At 45.6% G+C, this 16,925-nt stretch overlaps 1 protein-coding gene across 1 annotated transcript in view; it reads left to right on the forward strand.

Annotated features, from left to right (window-relative positions):
* The first annotated feature begins 5,159 nt into the window (after nt 1-5,159).
* Nucleotides 5,160-16,925, forward strand: part of TEX26 (testis expressed 26) — a 31,070-nt gene continuing 19,304 nt past the window's right edge. Inside the window, exons 1-3 of the mRNA XM_030308840.1 lie at nt 5,160-5,265; nt 10,561-10,642; nt 15,584-15,749. Coding sequence (XP_030164700.1) covers nt 5,205-5,265; nt 10,561-10,642; nt 15,584-15,749 — 309 coding nt within the window. The 5' untranslated portion in view covers nt 5,160-5,204. The remainder of the gene's footprint in view (nt 5,266-10,560; nt 10,643-15,583; nt 15,750-16,925) is intronic.

The raw sequence follows: 16,925 nt of genomic DNA on the forward strand, positions 1-16,925 counted from the left end.
AGTTCTGAAGGGAGTTTCTAAAGAATTTCAAAAATGCTTTAAGCAATGGCAGTGTCATTAGAATGAATTATTACTTTGAAGAAGAGAACATTCATTTGGATGGGTAAATGCTGGTATAACAGATTTAAAAGGAGTGTTCACACTTGATATTCACTACTTGAATACACTTGAAAGGACTGACAGTGTGGAGCATTAGTAATTACCCAATGACTGGCCTGGCCCACTTAACCTCTTCAGAGTTCAGAGGAGAGGAAAACACAAGAATCAGGGACAGCAGAGCTGGCCCAGGAGGGAGGTGACGTCCACACTGGACTGACAAGGTTTTGATAGAATCAACAGTCTGAAATCGCTGCTCTGGCTCTATGTGAATAAAATGTCAGTAAGTTTGTTGAGTGGCACATTAGAAGCAGAGTTTAGAATCTGCTCCCTTAGGTTGGACTGTCTTAATAAAATCGAGAACATTATAGAATTTTCTTTTCTGGATCTTTCAATAAAGTGATAGCTATCATTCTCGACCGCTTAACAACACCCCCTCTGAGTGACAGATATGAATTAAGTAGACGTCAGAAAGATCTAGGTCAGTGAGGGCTAATTTTATGTGTCAATTTGGCTGGGCCATGGTGTCCAGATATTTGGTCTGAACATTATTCTGGATATTTCTAGTTAAGTATTTTTGATGAGACCAACATTGAAATCGGTGGACTTTAAGTAAAGCAGAATGCCCTCTACAATGTCAGTGGGGCTCTCCCATCAGTGGAAGTCCTGAGTGGAACAAAAGACTGACCTCCCTTGAGCAAGAGAGGGGTCTGCACAGGTGGCCTTCAAACTTGAATGGCAACATGGGCTCTGCCCTGGGCCACCCACCTGCCAGCTTCCTTTGCAGATTTTGGACTTGTTAGGCTGCACAGCTCTGTGAGCCAATTCCTTAAAATAAATCTCTTTCTCTATCCACACGTGCGCGTGCACACACACACACACACACACACACACACATTCTATTGGTTTTTTTCTTTTGAGAACCTGAATCACATAGACTCCATCACAGACACTGAGAAAATGTTTTATGAGTTAATCGATAAGCTAAAACAAAGGAGCAAAAGCAATATTCTTTTTTTTTTTTTAAAGTTTACTTACTTATTTTGAGAGAGAGAGAGAGCACAAGTGAAGGAGGGGCAGAGAGAGAGAGAGAGAGAGAGAGAGAGAGAGAGAATCCCAAGTAGGCTGTCAGTGCAGAGCCCAACTCGGGGCTCAAACTCATGAACCATGAGATCATGACCTGAGCTGAAACCAAGAGTCAAACATTTAACCCACTGAGCTACTCAGCCACTTTAGTCTCTTTTCTTCTTTCTTTTTTTAACATGAAGACCCTTGACTAAAAGCATTGCAAACTACATAACAGAAAGAGTTTTGCCCAAATATATCAACCCGGGCGAGGAACTTCACTCAGTGTATCCATATCCAAAGTACTTGGGTAACACTGGAGATCATCTGTGACCTCTTCTGGGCTTTTGGAAGCAGCCCCCTGTCAAATCTTTTACACATCCTTTGCTGGCTTGCTCTTTGAATTCTCCCATCAACTATTTCCCATCGTCTGTCTTGTTCAGGAGACACCACTGTGACCGCTGTCACGTTTCCTGGAGCAGAGCTTCTCAAACTTGAATGTGCCTGGGAATCTCTTGGAGGTCTTGTCAAGCTGTGGACTCATTCAGGAGGTCTACATGTTTTAATTTCTTTTTTTTTTCAGTTTATGTATTTATTTTGAGAGAGAGAGAGAGAGAGAAGCTCATGTGCACTGGACACGCTGATGCTTGTGGGGGGTGGGGGAGCGAGGGGCAAGGGGAGAGGGAGAGAATCCCAAGCAGGCTCCAAACTATGAGCATGGAGCCCAACTCGGGGCTCCGTCTCACAGACCCGTGAGATCATGACCTGAGCTGAAACCAAGAGTCGGAAGGAAGCTTAACCAACTGAGCCACCCCGGCGCCCTGGTCTGCGTTTCTAACAAGCTCCTGGGTGATGCAGAGTCTGCTGGGTTTAGGACTCGGCTCTAGCTCTGCCCATCTCAAACTTTATGAATCATCCGGGGGTCTTGTTAGAAAAGCAGAACCTCAGGCCCCGCCTGACTGACTTACTCAGAATCCGTGTTCTCGCAAGATGCCCAGCTGTAGGTGGGCACGCTCAGTTCGAGGAGGGGCATAGACATCTTCTCCAGGTCTGAGCCCATGCGCTCTCTCCACAGCGGCAAGTGCCATCTCTCTCCCTGCTTCTTACCCACGGCCCGTGAACTTGGTTACTCATCTCTCGTTGGAACGTTAACTGTCCACCTGACACACTCCCTCTCCTCCAGCTGGAGACTTCCTTCTCCTTCACAGCCCAAAGCTGGGTGTTCTATACTTGCTGTCCCCTCCCTCTGCCACCCACCCGTCTCTCTGCTGCTTTAACAGCAGGTTCCTCTGTGTGTGTGTGTGTGTGTGTGTGCTCATTCGTGCACAGAAAGAAATTCATTATAATAATTTGAATTGGAAACAACCGCGTAACATTTAACCCATTCAATATAATATTGTTTTAGATCAATTTGAAACTCTGTAAAAGGCGTATTAGTAACCTGGATGTCTTAATTTCCGAATGATGAACTTATTCTGGTAGGTGATATGGATAATCTTCCCTCTTCTTCAGGATTTATGTAAACTTCTGATCTGATCTCTTCACCCTGTTGCTTTAACTTAACTCCAATGAATTCTTCTCATGTTTCGGGGGGGCGGGGGGAAGCCCAAGCACAGCCCTTGCCTTCTTCCTTTTTCTTTTTTTAAATTTTTAAAAAATATTTATTTTTGAGAGACAGAGACAGAGCAAAAGCGGGGGAGGGGCAGAGAGAGAGGGAGACACAGACTCCCAAGCAGGTTCCAGGCTCCCAGCACTGATCCGGATGCCAGGCTTGAACTCACAAACCGTCAGACGTTTAACCGACTGAGCCACCCAGGCACTCCCGAAGCCCTTGCTTTCAAGGGGCATCCAGTTTTATAAAAGAAGACAGGTGTGCAAGCTAAGAAGAACAATAAATTCATGACGGAAAACTGTAGAAGGCCTGCAGGGCCTTGTCCTCCAGTGTCTCTTAGCTCTCTCTTCACTCTTTACTGTGTGACAATCCCACGCTGTCCCCTGCCTCCTGGGCCCCTTCTCCCCCTTGTGGCAGCTCTCCTCCCTCTCCCGTCTCCTGTCTCCCATTGAGCTGAGAACCCAGCTCAGGCATTTCCAGTTCTAGGACAAGCTCCCTAAGCTCCCATGGTATCCAGGGCCCCTTAATGTCACCCTCCAGCTCATTTTCAGTGCACAGTCCGTGTTTGTGAAGGGAAAGAGGCCAAGGAAAAAAGAATCAACTTAATCATTGAAAGGGGTTACCTCAAGCAACCCGAATTCAAGGGCAGGAATAGTGCTATACTGCTCGCGATAAAATGGACTTGTACCAAAAATCCATTCTGAAGCAGAACCGCAAGACCAAAAAAGAAGGCAGCTCAGAATAGCAGTGAGACAAAAGAGCAGTACCTTAGGTTTACACGGCTTTAGAACTTATAAATTATTGTTGGAGTTACTCATCTTTCCATCCCAGTGAGGTAGGTACTGCTATACTCATTTTAAAGATAAACTGGGGCTCAGAGAAGAATCTGCTTGATCCCAAAGCCCCCCAGGTAGAAAGTGCAAAGATTTCTTCCAGCTCTTGATTCGGTGCGTAGGCCACAATTTCACAGCTTGCCTAAGATGAGACAAATGTAAGATATTAATACGAATTCACTTTCAAAATTCTATAGACTCCCTGCTCTGTTTAAAAAAAATATATTTTTCTTAAATTATGCTATGCTAATTAACTCTGCCATTTTCAGACAGTAATCTGTTATTGGGTGTTATTTTCTTCATTTAGATGCCACTACTAAATCCTAATTTAGACTCATTCCTTTTAATAACATCGACAGAACTCTATACCTTCTATGTGTTCCCACCACCATTCATTGATGTAAAATTTGAAAGTGTAAAATGCATTAGGAATGCAAAACGGATAGGAATCCTCTCCGAAAATTCTACTTGGGATCTTGATTTTTAAGCAATACCTCGCATATGCACTTGGGATGCTTACTTTGATGCTTTTTCTGTGTCCTTTGATAATTTCCCTTTTTGTAGATATCACCGCCAACAGAGGTCTGACTTTTGAATAACCCCTTTGCAGAGAAGGGATTGTTGTAGATTGCCTTCTAAATATGTTGCCAACAGTCTCCAATGTGCACTTCCTGTCTTTTCTTTGCAGCCAGGTGGCTAATAGCTGTGTCCTAGCCTGGAGGCATTCAGTTTTACTAAGCCCCTACTATGTGTCAAACTACCAAGGTGGTTGCCAAGAACATGAGGATAAAAGTCCCTCCACATTCTGGGAAAACTCTGGGGTGAGAGACACAGTTTTGTCTTGTGGGGATAGAAGGACAATTAAATTGGCAATCACAAAGTGCAAAGTTTTGTGCCAGGAACCCCAGTGAGGAGAAAGGTGTCAGCTCACATCCTTCCCCACTCTTGTTTCCTACTTAATGCAAAGATCTATGACAATTTTGCCCACAGTCACTTAAGTTGACAGTTATGCGTGGATGAAAATTTGCAGTTGGGGCGCCTGGGTGGCTCAGTTGGTTGAGCATCAGACTTGGGCTCAGGTCGTGATCTCCCAGTTCATGGGTTCAAGCCCCGTGTCGGGCGGGCTCTGTGCTGACAGCTCAGAGCCTGGAGCCTGCTTCGGATTCTGTGTCTCCCTCTCTCTCTGCCCCTGCCCCGCTCATGCTCTGTCTCTGTCTCTCTCTCAAAAATAAATAAACTAACAAAAAATTAAAAACTTAAAAAAAGAAAATTTGCAGTTGAAAATCTTCAGCTTACTCCTCTTTTGGCTCCACTCCCCAAATAAGACCATGCTCAGGAAAGCTCATTGCAAGAACTATACAAATACACAAAAGTAAGTAGCCACATTACTGGAAACACATCTCCTTGCTTTCCCCGCCCGGTGCCCCGGCCCTCCTGATGAAGAGCCCAGCCTCCCTCCAGCACCTGTCGGCCCCCAGCTGAGCTGCAGGAAGTGACCCATGTCTCCATGGCGACGCGTCACAATGCAGCCTAGCTCCAACCACAGCACCCAGTCCAGCTGGAACAGAGGGCATCGCGGTGGCCTCTTTCCAGCAAGAATGGCACCGCCTGGGCTGGAGGCTGCGTGCCCCTTTCAAGGAGGCCACCAGGTTCAGCCAAGTAAGGCTGCGGACCCTACCGGCGGGGGGGGGGGGGCGAGGCTTTTCCCTGGGAATGGGGTACACCGAGCAAAGGCTGCTTTGGTCTGCAGGGGTCTTTGCCTCCCTCTTACGGGTGGGACTCCCTTCATGGAGAGTCTGGGAGTCAGAGAGAATGAGATGTTCATGATCTTGCCCTTTTACAGCCCTTGGTCCCGTTTCTGCCAAACCTCTCCCTAAACCTCTCAGGTGCTTTCAAACACTCCCCCAAAGTGCCTAGGAGGGGACAGCAAAAAGAAGGAATAGTGCCTTTCCAGGATCCCAAAGTCAAAGACAAAGAAGGAACGGAGGTCGGACGCTCTGAAGACAGGGGACCCAGCGGAGACCTGACCCCCGTGCAGGATGTGGGGAAGTGCACAGAACGCGGGGAGGTGCCCGAAGGCAGGGAAAGGACCCCGCAAGTAGATGTGCAGAGGCACCTTACCCCTGCGTGGTCGTAGCCAGGCTGGCACCTGGGCGTTTAGCTGCCACTTCTCCGCGACCTTTGCTGATTTTTCTTTCAAAGCGATTCCGCATGAACCCGGGTAGAGCTTTTAATGCTAATTGTGCGTGCAAATGCAGCAGGTTTACAAAGCCCGCCTCTGTGTCAGTGGAGGGAGAGTGATTCCCAGGTACTCAGCCGCATCCTGGCCTTTTTCATGGCAATAATAACCCACCGTAGCCGCCTCGCTGGGTAATTGCGGTTCCACAGTGGCTACAGAGCAGTGGGAACTGTTCAATGGCGCATTCCCTGGAATCGTAGACCCACCAGAATGAATGAAATGCGTATTTTCATTCCATTCCATTCATCCCTTTGTAAATTAAGGACGGAAAATGAAAATACTTAACCTGTAAAAAACATATTGAGAACATTCTGTTTCTATATGATGACAAGGCAAAAAAAAAAAAAAAAAAAAGAGAGAGACAGGAACCGCATTCCTTTTGAATCTCTCTTTCTAGTCACTCCTCTTGGTTTCTTTCGCTGTCTCCCCTCCCCCTTCCAGTCTGGGGAATGTGGGAATCCTCCAAGATTCTCTCCTCCTTGGTTCACATCCTCTGTCGTGGCCGTGTCCTGCCAAGGGCTTCAAGTCTACAGAAATGCCCCACCGGCTTTCTAATCTTACCTCTCACTCCAGTGTTCCCCCTAATTTTCAAACCAAAGTATGCAACTGTCTACCGGATAGTTCATTTGGGTGTCACAGAAGGGCCTTGATCTAACACGTAGAAAATTACACTCGTTGTCCACTCGACTTTGCAGGCTCAGTTAGGAGGGTGCCAGCTGCCCACGGTACATGGGAGGGCGGCTTGGCTGACACCTCAGTTTGATCACGGGGGCTCATTGATTCTGCCCCCCAAGTTCCCCTTCCTGTGGGTGAGTTTCATTCTTCACGCCCAGTCTTGGGGCTCTAACGGGCACTCTGTGCCACTCGATCTTCCACTGCTAAAAGTGTCACGCTCCAAAAGGTGGGGGACTGATGTGTCACACTGCCTGGCTTTGGTCCAAAAATAAGATGAGAGGTTGACAATGACTGCCACGGACTACTTGCTGTTGAACTGTTACTCTATGTGGGCTTGTAAGTGCTGCATCACTTTGAGGGACTGCCATAAATAACCAGGAACTGGTGGCTTGAAACCAAGGAGATTTATTCTGGAGGCCCGAAGCCCCAAATCAAGGGCTGTGCTGCGCCGGTAGCTCTGGGGCAGAAGCCTTCCTTGCTTCTTGTGTTTTCTGGGAGCTGGTGGCATTCTCGACTCGTGGCCTCATCACCGCGGCGTGCGCCTCCACGGTCACATCCCCGCCTCTTCCGGGTCGAGTCTCCCTCTGCCTCCCATAAGGATGATGAAATTGCACCTGGGGCCCACTGATAATCCAGCACGATCTCCTCATCCCAAGATCCTTAACTGCACCTGCAAAGGCCCTTTACCCTTATGTGGTACCACTCGCGGGTTCTGGGGGTTAGGACGTGGACCTATCTTTTGGGTCTCTGTTCAGCCTACGTTAAATGCTTGAATTTACCCTCCCCTTTAATCCTCCCGACAACTAGGAAAACGTTGAATCACCAGGTACTGTTCATACTTGCCCACCCAGCAGGCTATGGTAAGGATGAAACAAGATTCCACCCGTGGAAACACTTTGTAAAGCGTAACAGAATACGCACATGTTCGTTACTGTTTTATACTGTTTTCAAAACCTCCTAATGCATTTTCGTCATTGTGAATACCTCCAGGGGTGGTGAGTTCAAGGGGGCAGCAAGGCAAACAAGGCCTCGCTGGCCTGGCGTTGACCATTTCTTCCCCTGCTTCACTCACATCGGGCCGCTTCAGACTTTTCATACCTCGCGCTGCTTTCTCTGAAGAATGCTTCCCTCCGCGTCCTCCTGTAATCGCGGTCAAACCCCTGCTTTAAGTCCCGGCTCAGATGCCACCTGTTCTATGAAGTCTCTCCCCGATCCACCCTCGATGCCCCTTCTCTCATCCAACCAGAAAGAACTGCGCCTTCCTGGGGGCTCCCACGGCACACAGCACAGCACCCCACTTAAAGTGCTCGTTGGCTATTTTCTCTTTCCTCTCCTCACCTGTGAGCTCCCCAAGGCCAGGACAGGGTCTCTGTGGCCTAGAGCCTGTGGTCTCCATGGTCCATGGGAGGGGCTCAAGCCTTGCCTGTAGGATGAACAGAAAATGAGAGAGGTAGAAAGAGGAAGACAGAATCATGGGACGGGTGGACACAGAGAGGGAAAGACACTGGGATACTTAGCAAGAATAAGCGTAAAAGAAAGCAGTGGCACATGGCTTGCAAAGACGTTTTTAGAACATTCGGATTATAGATTTTTAAGTTACTGCTGCTGTTAACAAAGAGGGTTAATTCTAATAGCATTTTATTTCCAGGAGCTTTGTCAATGGAAATAAAAAGCGTCGACGCAGACCTGACCTAGAGACTTTTAGTACGGAAAACCGTTAGACAAAAAGAATTGAAGAAAGATGTCCTGGAAATTGAGTGCACATCTCGTCATGTTGGTCATCCAGGCGGATTAGCATTAGGGAGTGGGGGGTCCGCTCGGTCTCAGGTCCTAGAGGCAGCCAGGCATGGCCTCTCCTGCCCCCGATGCCTCCCAGAATAGGATCTTGGCGACAGAAGGCGGCCAGCACCCAGCCTGTCCTCAGAAAGAGGAAAGGCCGCAGACAGCGGCAGCCAGAGGTGTTCTGGCCTGCCCGTGTGATCAGTTGGGAGATGTTACCCCGGCGCTGTGTTGTCAGGGTGTTTGAGGTATATTTGGGCTTAACAGGAAATTGGTCTGGCCTGGGTCAGTGTTGTTTGCTTTAGGAAAAAGAGGGGGAAATGGTGCGTGGGCTCTGTGCAGAGAGGATCCTTCCTGAGCCCTGCAAGCGTCACACTCCGAAGTTCAAATCAGGTTCCATGGAGGTTTCTTTTAAGAGCCGCACTGCCTCCCAATTTCTTCCCACTTACTTGTCCATACTTGGAACTCCCTGAACAAAGAACATTTAATGCCGCAGTTGGAACAAAATGCTTCGAAGCATGAAGTGACTCCCACTAACGAGCCGGTGTCAGAGCATGACGTCATTTCTCGGAGGCGCGTGGGCTCGGGGCGCGCACACCCGCAGCGTGTGTGTAAACGGAGGCACAGAGCGTAGCCTGCGGGGCTCAGGCTTTTGTGAGATCCGGGGGAGCGGGCGGAGGGGAGTCTCAACCCGTGGGAGGGCAGTGGGGAACAGTCACGGAGGAGCAGGTCCAGCTGCCTGGCTCCCCCAAAGGGCCTGTTAAATTAGAAACAAGACCTGCCTGGGAGATGGGAGAGGAAACAGAAGTATAGAGGCAGCACGAATGAAATGTTCCGTCAGGGCCCTACAGGCCAGGCGGTGCATATAGATTGTAAAGCTATTTGGAAACTGCAGACGTATTTGAGAAAAGCATAGCGATTGTATTCGGGATACAGGAGTGGGAAGATACACAGGCAGTTAGGTGGCTACAGGTTTCCTGCCGTGAGGCCCTAGACCCCGGACAGCAGGTTATTCAAATAGTAAAGGGGACCCTTTGGACCCAGGTTCTAGTGAGATGTAACCAGGTTAATTGCCTAGATAGGAAGAATGAGAAAATGTCGGAGTTAAATTTAAAATCTGTATTCCCAAGAAAGGTCGTGGTGCTTTGTGGACAGTGGGAGGCTGGGGCAGTCAAAGCCTGTTGCTAGCAGGTGCCTGATGGTTAATTCTCTATCCTCAGTCGTCTGGACCCAGCCGACAGCAGTTGCCATAGGCGATCCCTCCCCCACCGCCTCGTGGAAAGCCCTCCTTCCTGTGGCCCCTGATGTCCTCTGCCCTCACTGACTGCTTTTCTCAGTCTTCCCCAACCTCTTGACATTGGTGTGCCCCAGGCTTTATTTAGCCTTTGGGCTGGTCTCCTCCAGCTATGCTCCCTCTCTTGTTGAATCCACCTGCTTATGCAGATTGAAATATCACGCATGCTGCAGAATCCTGCACAGTCGCGGCAGAGAACGCATCAGAGCTGCCCCAGATGACACTGTTCAGTGACAGACAGAAGAAAAGGACACTTTGTGTAGTATGAGCCCAGTTTGGTAAAACAAGATGGTGGAAACTAAAACCCAATATGTCAACGTCCTTATATATGCATATATAAATCTCTGTATCATTGTATCAGCAGACGTAAAAGCGTGGAAAGAAACCAGCACAATTGTTAACATGGTCTGGGAGGAGGGCTGAGGAGGAGGAGGGAGCACGGGGAAGGCGCCCAGAATAAAACCGGAGGTGAGCCCCTTTGTGCAAAATCATTTCGTGTGCATATAGGTTTATCTAATAGGGTTCATGAGAAGTTGGTCACTAAAGTCACAGTGGGCATCTTAAGGGGATAGAACTTCCATCGAACTTTCTGTTTTATATTTTTACGCATTGCTTAAATTCTTTTTTTTTCTCAACGTTTATTTATTTTTGAGACAGAGAGAGACAGAGCATGAACAGGGGAGGGGGAGAGAGAGAGGGAGACACAGAATCCGAAACAGGCTGCAGGCTCTGAGCGGTCAGCACAGAGCCTGACGCGGGGCTCAAACTCACGGGCCGTGAGATCATGACCTGAGCCGAAGTCGGATGCTTAACCGACTGAGCCACCCAGGCGCCCCTATTCCTTTAGACTTTAAATTACTATCCCCAATTTTTTTCTCCTGAAAAATTATTTTAATTATGAAGATGGCACATGATGGAAGTATTCAGGTTTGCCACATTTCAAACCGTTTTGTCATCCCTTTGCCAGGCGAGGCCACCTGGGATTCCTACGCGACCACAACGAGGACTGCATTCACGCCCAAGACGGGAGCGGTGCCTGCTTTAATTCGGTAGATCCCGATTTGTGTCAGGTTGATGGACTCACCTTCGTCTGTTCACCTGTGTTCTATTATTCGGAGTCCCAAACCAACAGAAAGCAGTCATCAGAGAAGGTTTAGAAAGGTGCACTCAGGTAGAACCTGTTGCGCGCACAGTGCTCCTCCAAGCACCAGACAGGCTTTCCCCCCTTCGGACCATATCCAGACCTCCTACAGGAGAACTAAGGAGAGAGACACATGGATCCTTCATAAAGTCACTGCGGGTCAGGGCAATAGAGCCAGTGTGTAGGTTAACAGAATTGTGCTACTCAAAAACACGGAGCAGGCATTGCATTCATTACCTGGTATGTAGTAGGCAATGACGATTCAGTAACTGGATGGATGAAGAATTGTTAGCACTTGATCATCAACACTCATCTTGGAAGCTGGAAGGCCGTGACCCACTCACCCTTACCTTCACTCCTCCACTCACTGCTTCCTAAGTGGCCTTTCAGCGTCTCCCATTTCCACCTGAATTGTGCGGGGTGGGAATTTCTGTCCGCCGGCTGCCTCTTTAAACTCATTGGTGGGTGAGTGAGAGCGGGATCGGGAAAGCCTCGTTACCGTTCATTGCATCCCGGGTGGGTGGGAAACCAGCATGGAGACGCTTCACCGGCCTGTGTTTACTCTGTGAATTGTTTCCAATAAAGAGGATCCTGGCACCTTACAAGTTCAAGTTGCTGAGAAGTCAAATGGATCGTGGGCAAGACCACGGCTGAGGAGTCAGGCAGAAATGGGCTCTGACCTCCGCTCTTTGCTCTACCCCTTCTTATCTCTGCTACCTTCGGCAGGTGACAAGCTGTGGCTCAGCTTTATGGTTGGCAAAGTAGGAATAATGATTCCTGCCTCAGGTGGTGGTTCTGATGACAGAAGAAAACACTAGTACAGTGACCAGCATGGAGAAGTAACTCAAAATTTTTCATTCATTCCCGCCCCCCAGGGTAATCTCTGATAGACTTTCACAAACTACAGGGCTGTAAGACTCCTCAGTGGCTATCCCACTGAGTTACATTATGTCCCCTAACTGGGAGATTTATCATCTGATGGTAATGATCATGCCAGCTTCCCAGACAGTAACAGTTGTCTGAGGAAGAAACATTTGGGATAAGAGCCAAAAAACAAATGGGTACTAATGGAGTCTAGGTCAGTGGTCTTCAAATTCGCATATTTTTAAAGTTCACAGGAAAGTTTTCATCGTAAATTAAAATAATTGAAGAAGATAAAATGTATAGCCCATCCTAGACATTGACATTTTAAGATAAAACTATTAAGTCATTAAAAAATATAGCCAATGAGTAATCTAAACACCTTAGCAAATTGATACTTTCTATGATCTTTTTAAAAAATACACCAGACAGTAGACAATTTATTTCATTCCTTTTGCTTCTTGAACTTTTATTCCTCTCCACTTCCTCCGTAGAATTTTACCCTGCTATCATATATTTTGTGTTTGAAAGCAATTTATTGATCGCCCCATTATGCTTCTTTGAAACTATTTTAGTATATTAATTGAAATTAATTTTTAAACATATTATGTGACCCTAAGTACTGAGTTATAACAATTATTTTTAGTACACGATGGCTCAAAGCAATAAATACTTTACCGGTGTTAATAGTCACTAAACACAAGAAGGAAATTTTTTGGAATTGTATCTTAACGAGATAAACGTGACTGTTCTGTTTGCAATTAGTTTATGTATCCTGTTTGAAGTGTTACTATTTTGGGAGTGAGACTGCATTCAGCGTCCATTTTTTTTTTCTGCTTCTGCTGTTTATTTTTCAATTTATAGATGCTAATGTTAACCAGTCTTGTTCACGTGAATAAGTAGCCGTGAACGAAAGGAGTTGGGTGTGGCACTGCCATTCAAGACTTTGAACTCTCTCTGAGTTAAGTGCCAGAAATGACAAGGTGATTTTTGTTAACGATTGAGCAGCTGACAACCTGGCTGGGAACTCCTTGGAGTTTATTGAAAGCAAATGATTAGATGATATGTCTTCCAGTTACTGAGTTTTTCCCCATCTCATTTTCTAAGTATCCTGAAAGTCTATGTCTTAACAAATGGCTATTAAATCACATCAGTTACTCTTTCACATGGAAGGAACTTGTTTAATATTTTTTCCAGTTCTATTGAGGAATAATGAACACACATCACTGTATAGATTGAACCCGTGCGGCACACCACGGGTGATGGCTTGGCTTCCATACGTTGTGAAATGATCGCCACAATAGATTCAGCTAACATCCATCTTCTCCTATAGATACAAATCAAACATCCACTATGCATTTAATGAAGGAGAAAGTTCTATATGCTGAAAATCAATTGGTCTGGCCAGCCAGCCTATATTTCCGTGTATCGTTAAATATTTTACAATGTAGAATGAGACGAGGACTGGCTGGACTGGATTAAATATTTCATCGCATGTTTGGCTTAAAAAAAAAAAACAAGACTTGGGGCGCCTGGGTGGCGCAGTCGGTTAAGCGTCCGACTTCAGCCAGGTCAGGATCTCGCGGTCCGTGAGTTCGAGCCCCGCGTCGGGCTCTGGGCTGATGGCTCAGAGCCTGGACCCTGTTTCCGATTCTGTGTCTCCCTCTCTCTCTGCCCCTCCCCCGTTCATGCTGTGTCTCTCTCTGTCCCAAAAATAAATAAACGTTGAAAAAAAAAATTAAAAAAAAAAAAAAAACAAAAAAAACCCCAAGATTTGAGTACCTTATTGAATGATGGAAATCTGAAGGAAAACGTGACAACATTTTTATGTGCATCCTTAAAAATTTGGTAGTCTCAGAAAAGATTCCAGTTGTGTTTAAAAGAATCAGCATCATCACCCTGTCCTGCTTCCCCTGCTCAGAGATGCTTTTCTTTCTAGCTAATGACATGTCTTCGGGATTTTTTTTTTTAAAAACCTGAAAAAAAAAATGTTTAAATAGGTGGGGAGAAGAACCATTCAAAGCATTCTATATTCTCTGCTCTCTCCTCAGAGGCTTCTCCCCAAAGGGACGAACGTTTTGTAATTATTAGGAAATGAGAAGCTAGACACTGCTCTTAGCCAAAGCAGGGCACAATGTACCTAAAACCAGAACCCCCCCCCCCCCAACAGAGCATTTGCCCTGGTTAGAGCACCCCCAACCTCCACCCCTTCAGAAATCCTCGTGAGCCCAAGGTAAGGGCATGGAACTTGGATTACAAGGTGGCTTCCTTGGAACCACACCCCTCTCACTGTTGAAGGCTTAGACCCAGAGGCATACCGAACCTTCCTAAGATCCTGCCATGACCTAGGGGAGAGAGAAAGGTGTGGGACAGAAGCACTTGGGTAGCGACGCGGGTTTGCTTTCAGGCAGAGACACGTTAAGGAAGATTACACTGGGAGATGGAGATCTGAAAATCAATTCCTTTCAAGCCGATTGTGCTGTGTTGCCTTTGGAAAATCGTCATGCCTTTGATTACTTCATTAGGACCACAGTCCTACCTGAGCCCACCCATCTTAATAACTAGTAAACTGGTTCGTCATCCAGATGTATCCCACTTCCCAGACGTTTGGTTTCTTATAGATAGGACCTGAATCTAACCCAGTCTTCTTTTTTTAAAAAGCCAATATGAGACATTTTAGACGTACACAAAAGAACATACAACGAATCCCCAGCCAGTATCCAGCTACAATAATCAATACCCAGACAATACCTTCCACCCAGCCTTCATAATGTTGAAGCAAATTCCAGGCATTCTATCATTTTAATTCTAAGTATTATTCTTATATATCTCCAAAAGATAAGGACTCTTTAAAAGTATGCTACGATATAGGGGCGCTGGGGTGGGTCAGTCGGTTAACTATCTGACTTCGGCTCAGGTCATGATCTCGTGGTCCGTGAGTTCGAGCCCCGCGTCGGGCTCTGTGCCGACAGCTCGGAGCCTGGAGTCTGCTTCGGATTCTGTGTCTCCCTCTCTCTGACCCTCCCCCACTTTCTCTCTCTCTCTCTCTCTCTCTCTCTCTAAAATAAAATAAAACATTAAAAAATAATAATAAAATCATATGCTACAATACCATTGTGTCGGCTAAAAAATAATTCCTTAATATCAAATGGCCAATCGGCAATCAAATTTCCCCCTGATGTCTCACAATTAAAAAAAAAAAAACAAGTTGGTTAGAAATTAAATTCAAATAAGTTCTACACATTGCACTTGGTTATTATGTTTTTTGCCTCGTTTAATCTATAGGTTCCTTTCTTTTTTTTTTTTCCGAGAATTTCATTTTTTTTTTTTCCTGAGAATTCTGGATTTTTCTGATTTCATCTCCACAGTGTTATTTAAAATATTCCTCTTTTTATGCATTTCCTATAATCTAATATACCAAAGACTTCATCTAATTCAAGCTGGGTATTTCGGCAAAAATATTTAATAGGTGTTGTGTATGTCCATCTAGGGAACATGATAGCTGGTGGACCCTCTTCTTGAACTGTGAGTACAAATGCTGATCGTTGCCTGGATGCTTGGTTTCATTACAGCCTTGCAGACCAGTGATGTCCCGTTCTTATCTACCTTCCTTTTATTAACCGGAAGGAATACATGCATAGAGAGAAACATTTCTTCAACAAGTATTTGATTACATTGAAGTGTTATTTATACAGGAGAGTACCTAGCTCTTTAAGAAGTATTTTTAATTAAAAAAATTAATGAATTTCAGATTGATCTTTTAAATTCCATTTTAGGCCTCCAGTACTTTTGTGAAGAGCCGTCCTAAGATATGGGATTGTTTCCTTTCAAGGGAATCTGGAAATTAAATTCTTTCTGGCATCAAGTCTTCCTTGAGCCAATCTTTAAAAAAAAAAAAAATGTAATAAGGAAAATTATTTGACCTGTGCATTGCTGTGTGATTTGGCATTTAATCCCTTATTCTGATTTTCGCTATCTTTTCTTGTAGTCGAAAGGGTATCAGAAGACTAGGATATACCTATTCTCTTAGTGACCCTATTCCCAATCAGACACAGTACAACGATGAGTATGTTTGGAAATCATGTTCTAAAGAAGACTGGATCAAAACCGGGACTTCAAGAGGAGTCAGGAGCCAAATACCTCGCCCCAGTCAAGTAAGATGATATCTACATAACTGTTGAATTTAATGCTGTATCAGTACTCCGTAAGAACAAGAGTTTGAATATTTCCAAAGATCCTCATCTACAGTCATGGTCCTTCTTATACTATTTTTTCCCCCACCTTCTCTCATTTATAACTCCTTCTCCCTTATCTCTCCAAGTTTTCAAAACATTTTTTAAAATTTAGGGATGTCTGGGTGGCTTAGTTGGTTGAGCGTCTGACTTTAGCTCAGGTCATGATCTTACGGTTCATGACTTCGAGCCCCGCGTCAGGCTCTGTGCTGACAGCTCAGAGCCTGGAGCCTGCTTCAGACCCTGTGTCTTCCTCCCTCTCTGCCTCTCTACTGCTTGCACTCTGTCTCTTTCTGTCTCTCAAAGATGAATAAACCTTGAAAAAAAATTGTTTTAATTAAAAAAAATTTTTTTTAATTGAAACGAAATTCACAGGGCATACCATTAACTTTTTAAAAATGAACAATTCATTGACAATACATTCATAATGTCCTGCAACTACCACCTTTATCTTATTCCAAAACATTTTCATCGTCTCAAAAGGAAACCCCCTACCCTTTAAGAAATTAATTCCTGGGGCGCCTGGGTGGTTAGGTCGGTTAAGCGTCTGGTTCTTGATTTCGGGTCAGGTCATGATCTTACAGTTCGTGAGATCAAGCCCTGTTATCAGACTCTGCGCTGGCAGTCTGGAGCCTGCTTGGGATTCTCTCTGCCCCCCGTCTCTCTCTCTCTCTCTCTCTCTCTCTCTGCCCCTCTCCCTCTTGTGCTCTTTCTCTCTCTTAAAATACATAAACATTAAAAACAAATAAAATTATTTCCTGTTTCCCTCTTCCCTAGCCTCTGGTAAGTAACAATCTACTTTCTATCTCTGTGGATGACGTATTCTGGATACTTTTTATTGGGAATCAGAGAACATGTGACCTTTCACATCTGGCTTCTTCATTTCGTGTAATGCTTTCAAGGTTCATCCGCATTGTAGCATCAATCGGTACTTCATTCCTTTTTATGGTTCCCTTTTATGGTTGAATAGTATTCTATAGTATGTGTATACCACAGTTTCTTCATTCATTTAGCCATTGCTGGACATTGGGCTGTTTCCACCTTTTGCCTATTGTCAATAGTGCTATCAACTGGCACTCGCAAACATTTGTGTTTCGT

Source organism: Lynx canadensis, chromosome A1 (genome assembly GCF_007474595.2).
Source record: "Lynx canadensis isolate LIC74 chromosome A1, mLynCan4.pri.v2, whole genome shotgun sequence".
In the NCBI taxonomy this organism is placed as follows: Eukaryota; Metazoa; Chordata; class Mammalia; order Carnivora; family Felidae; genus Lynx; species Lynx canadensis.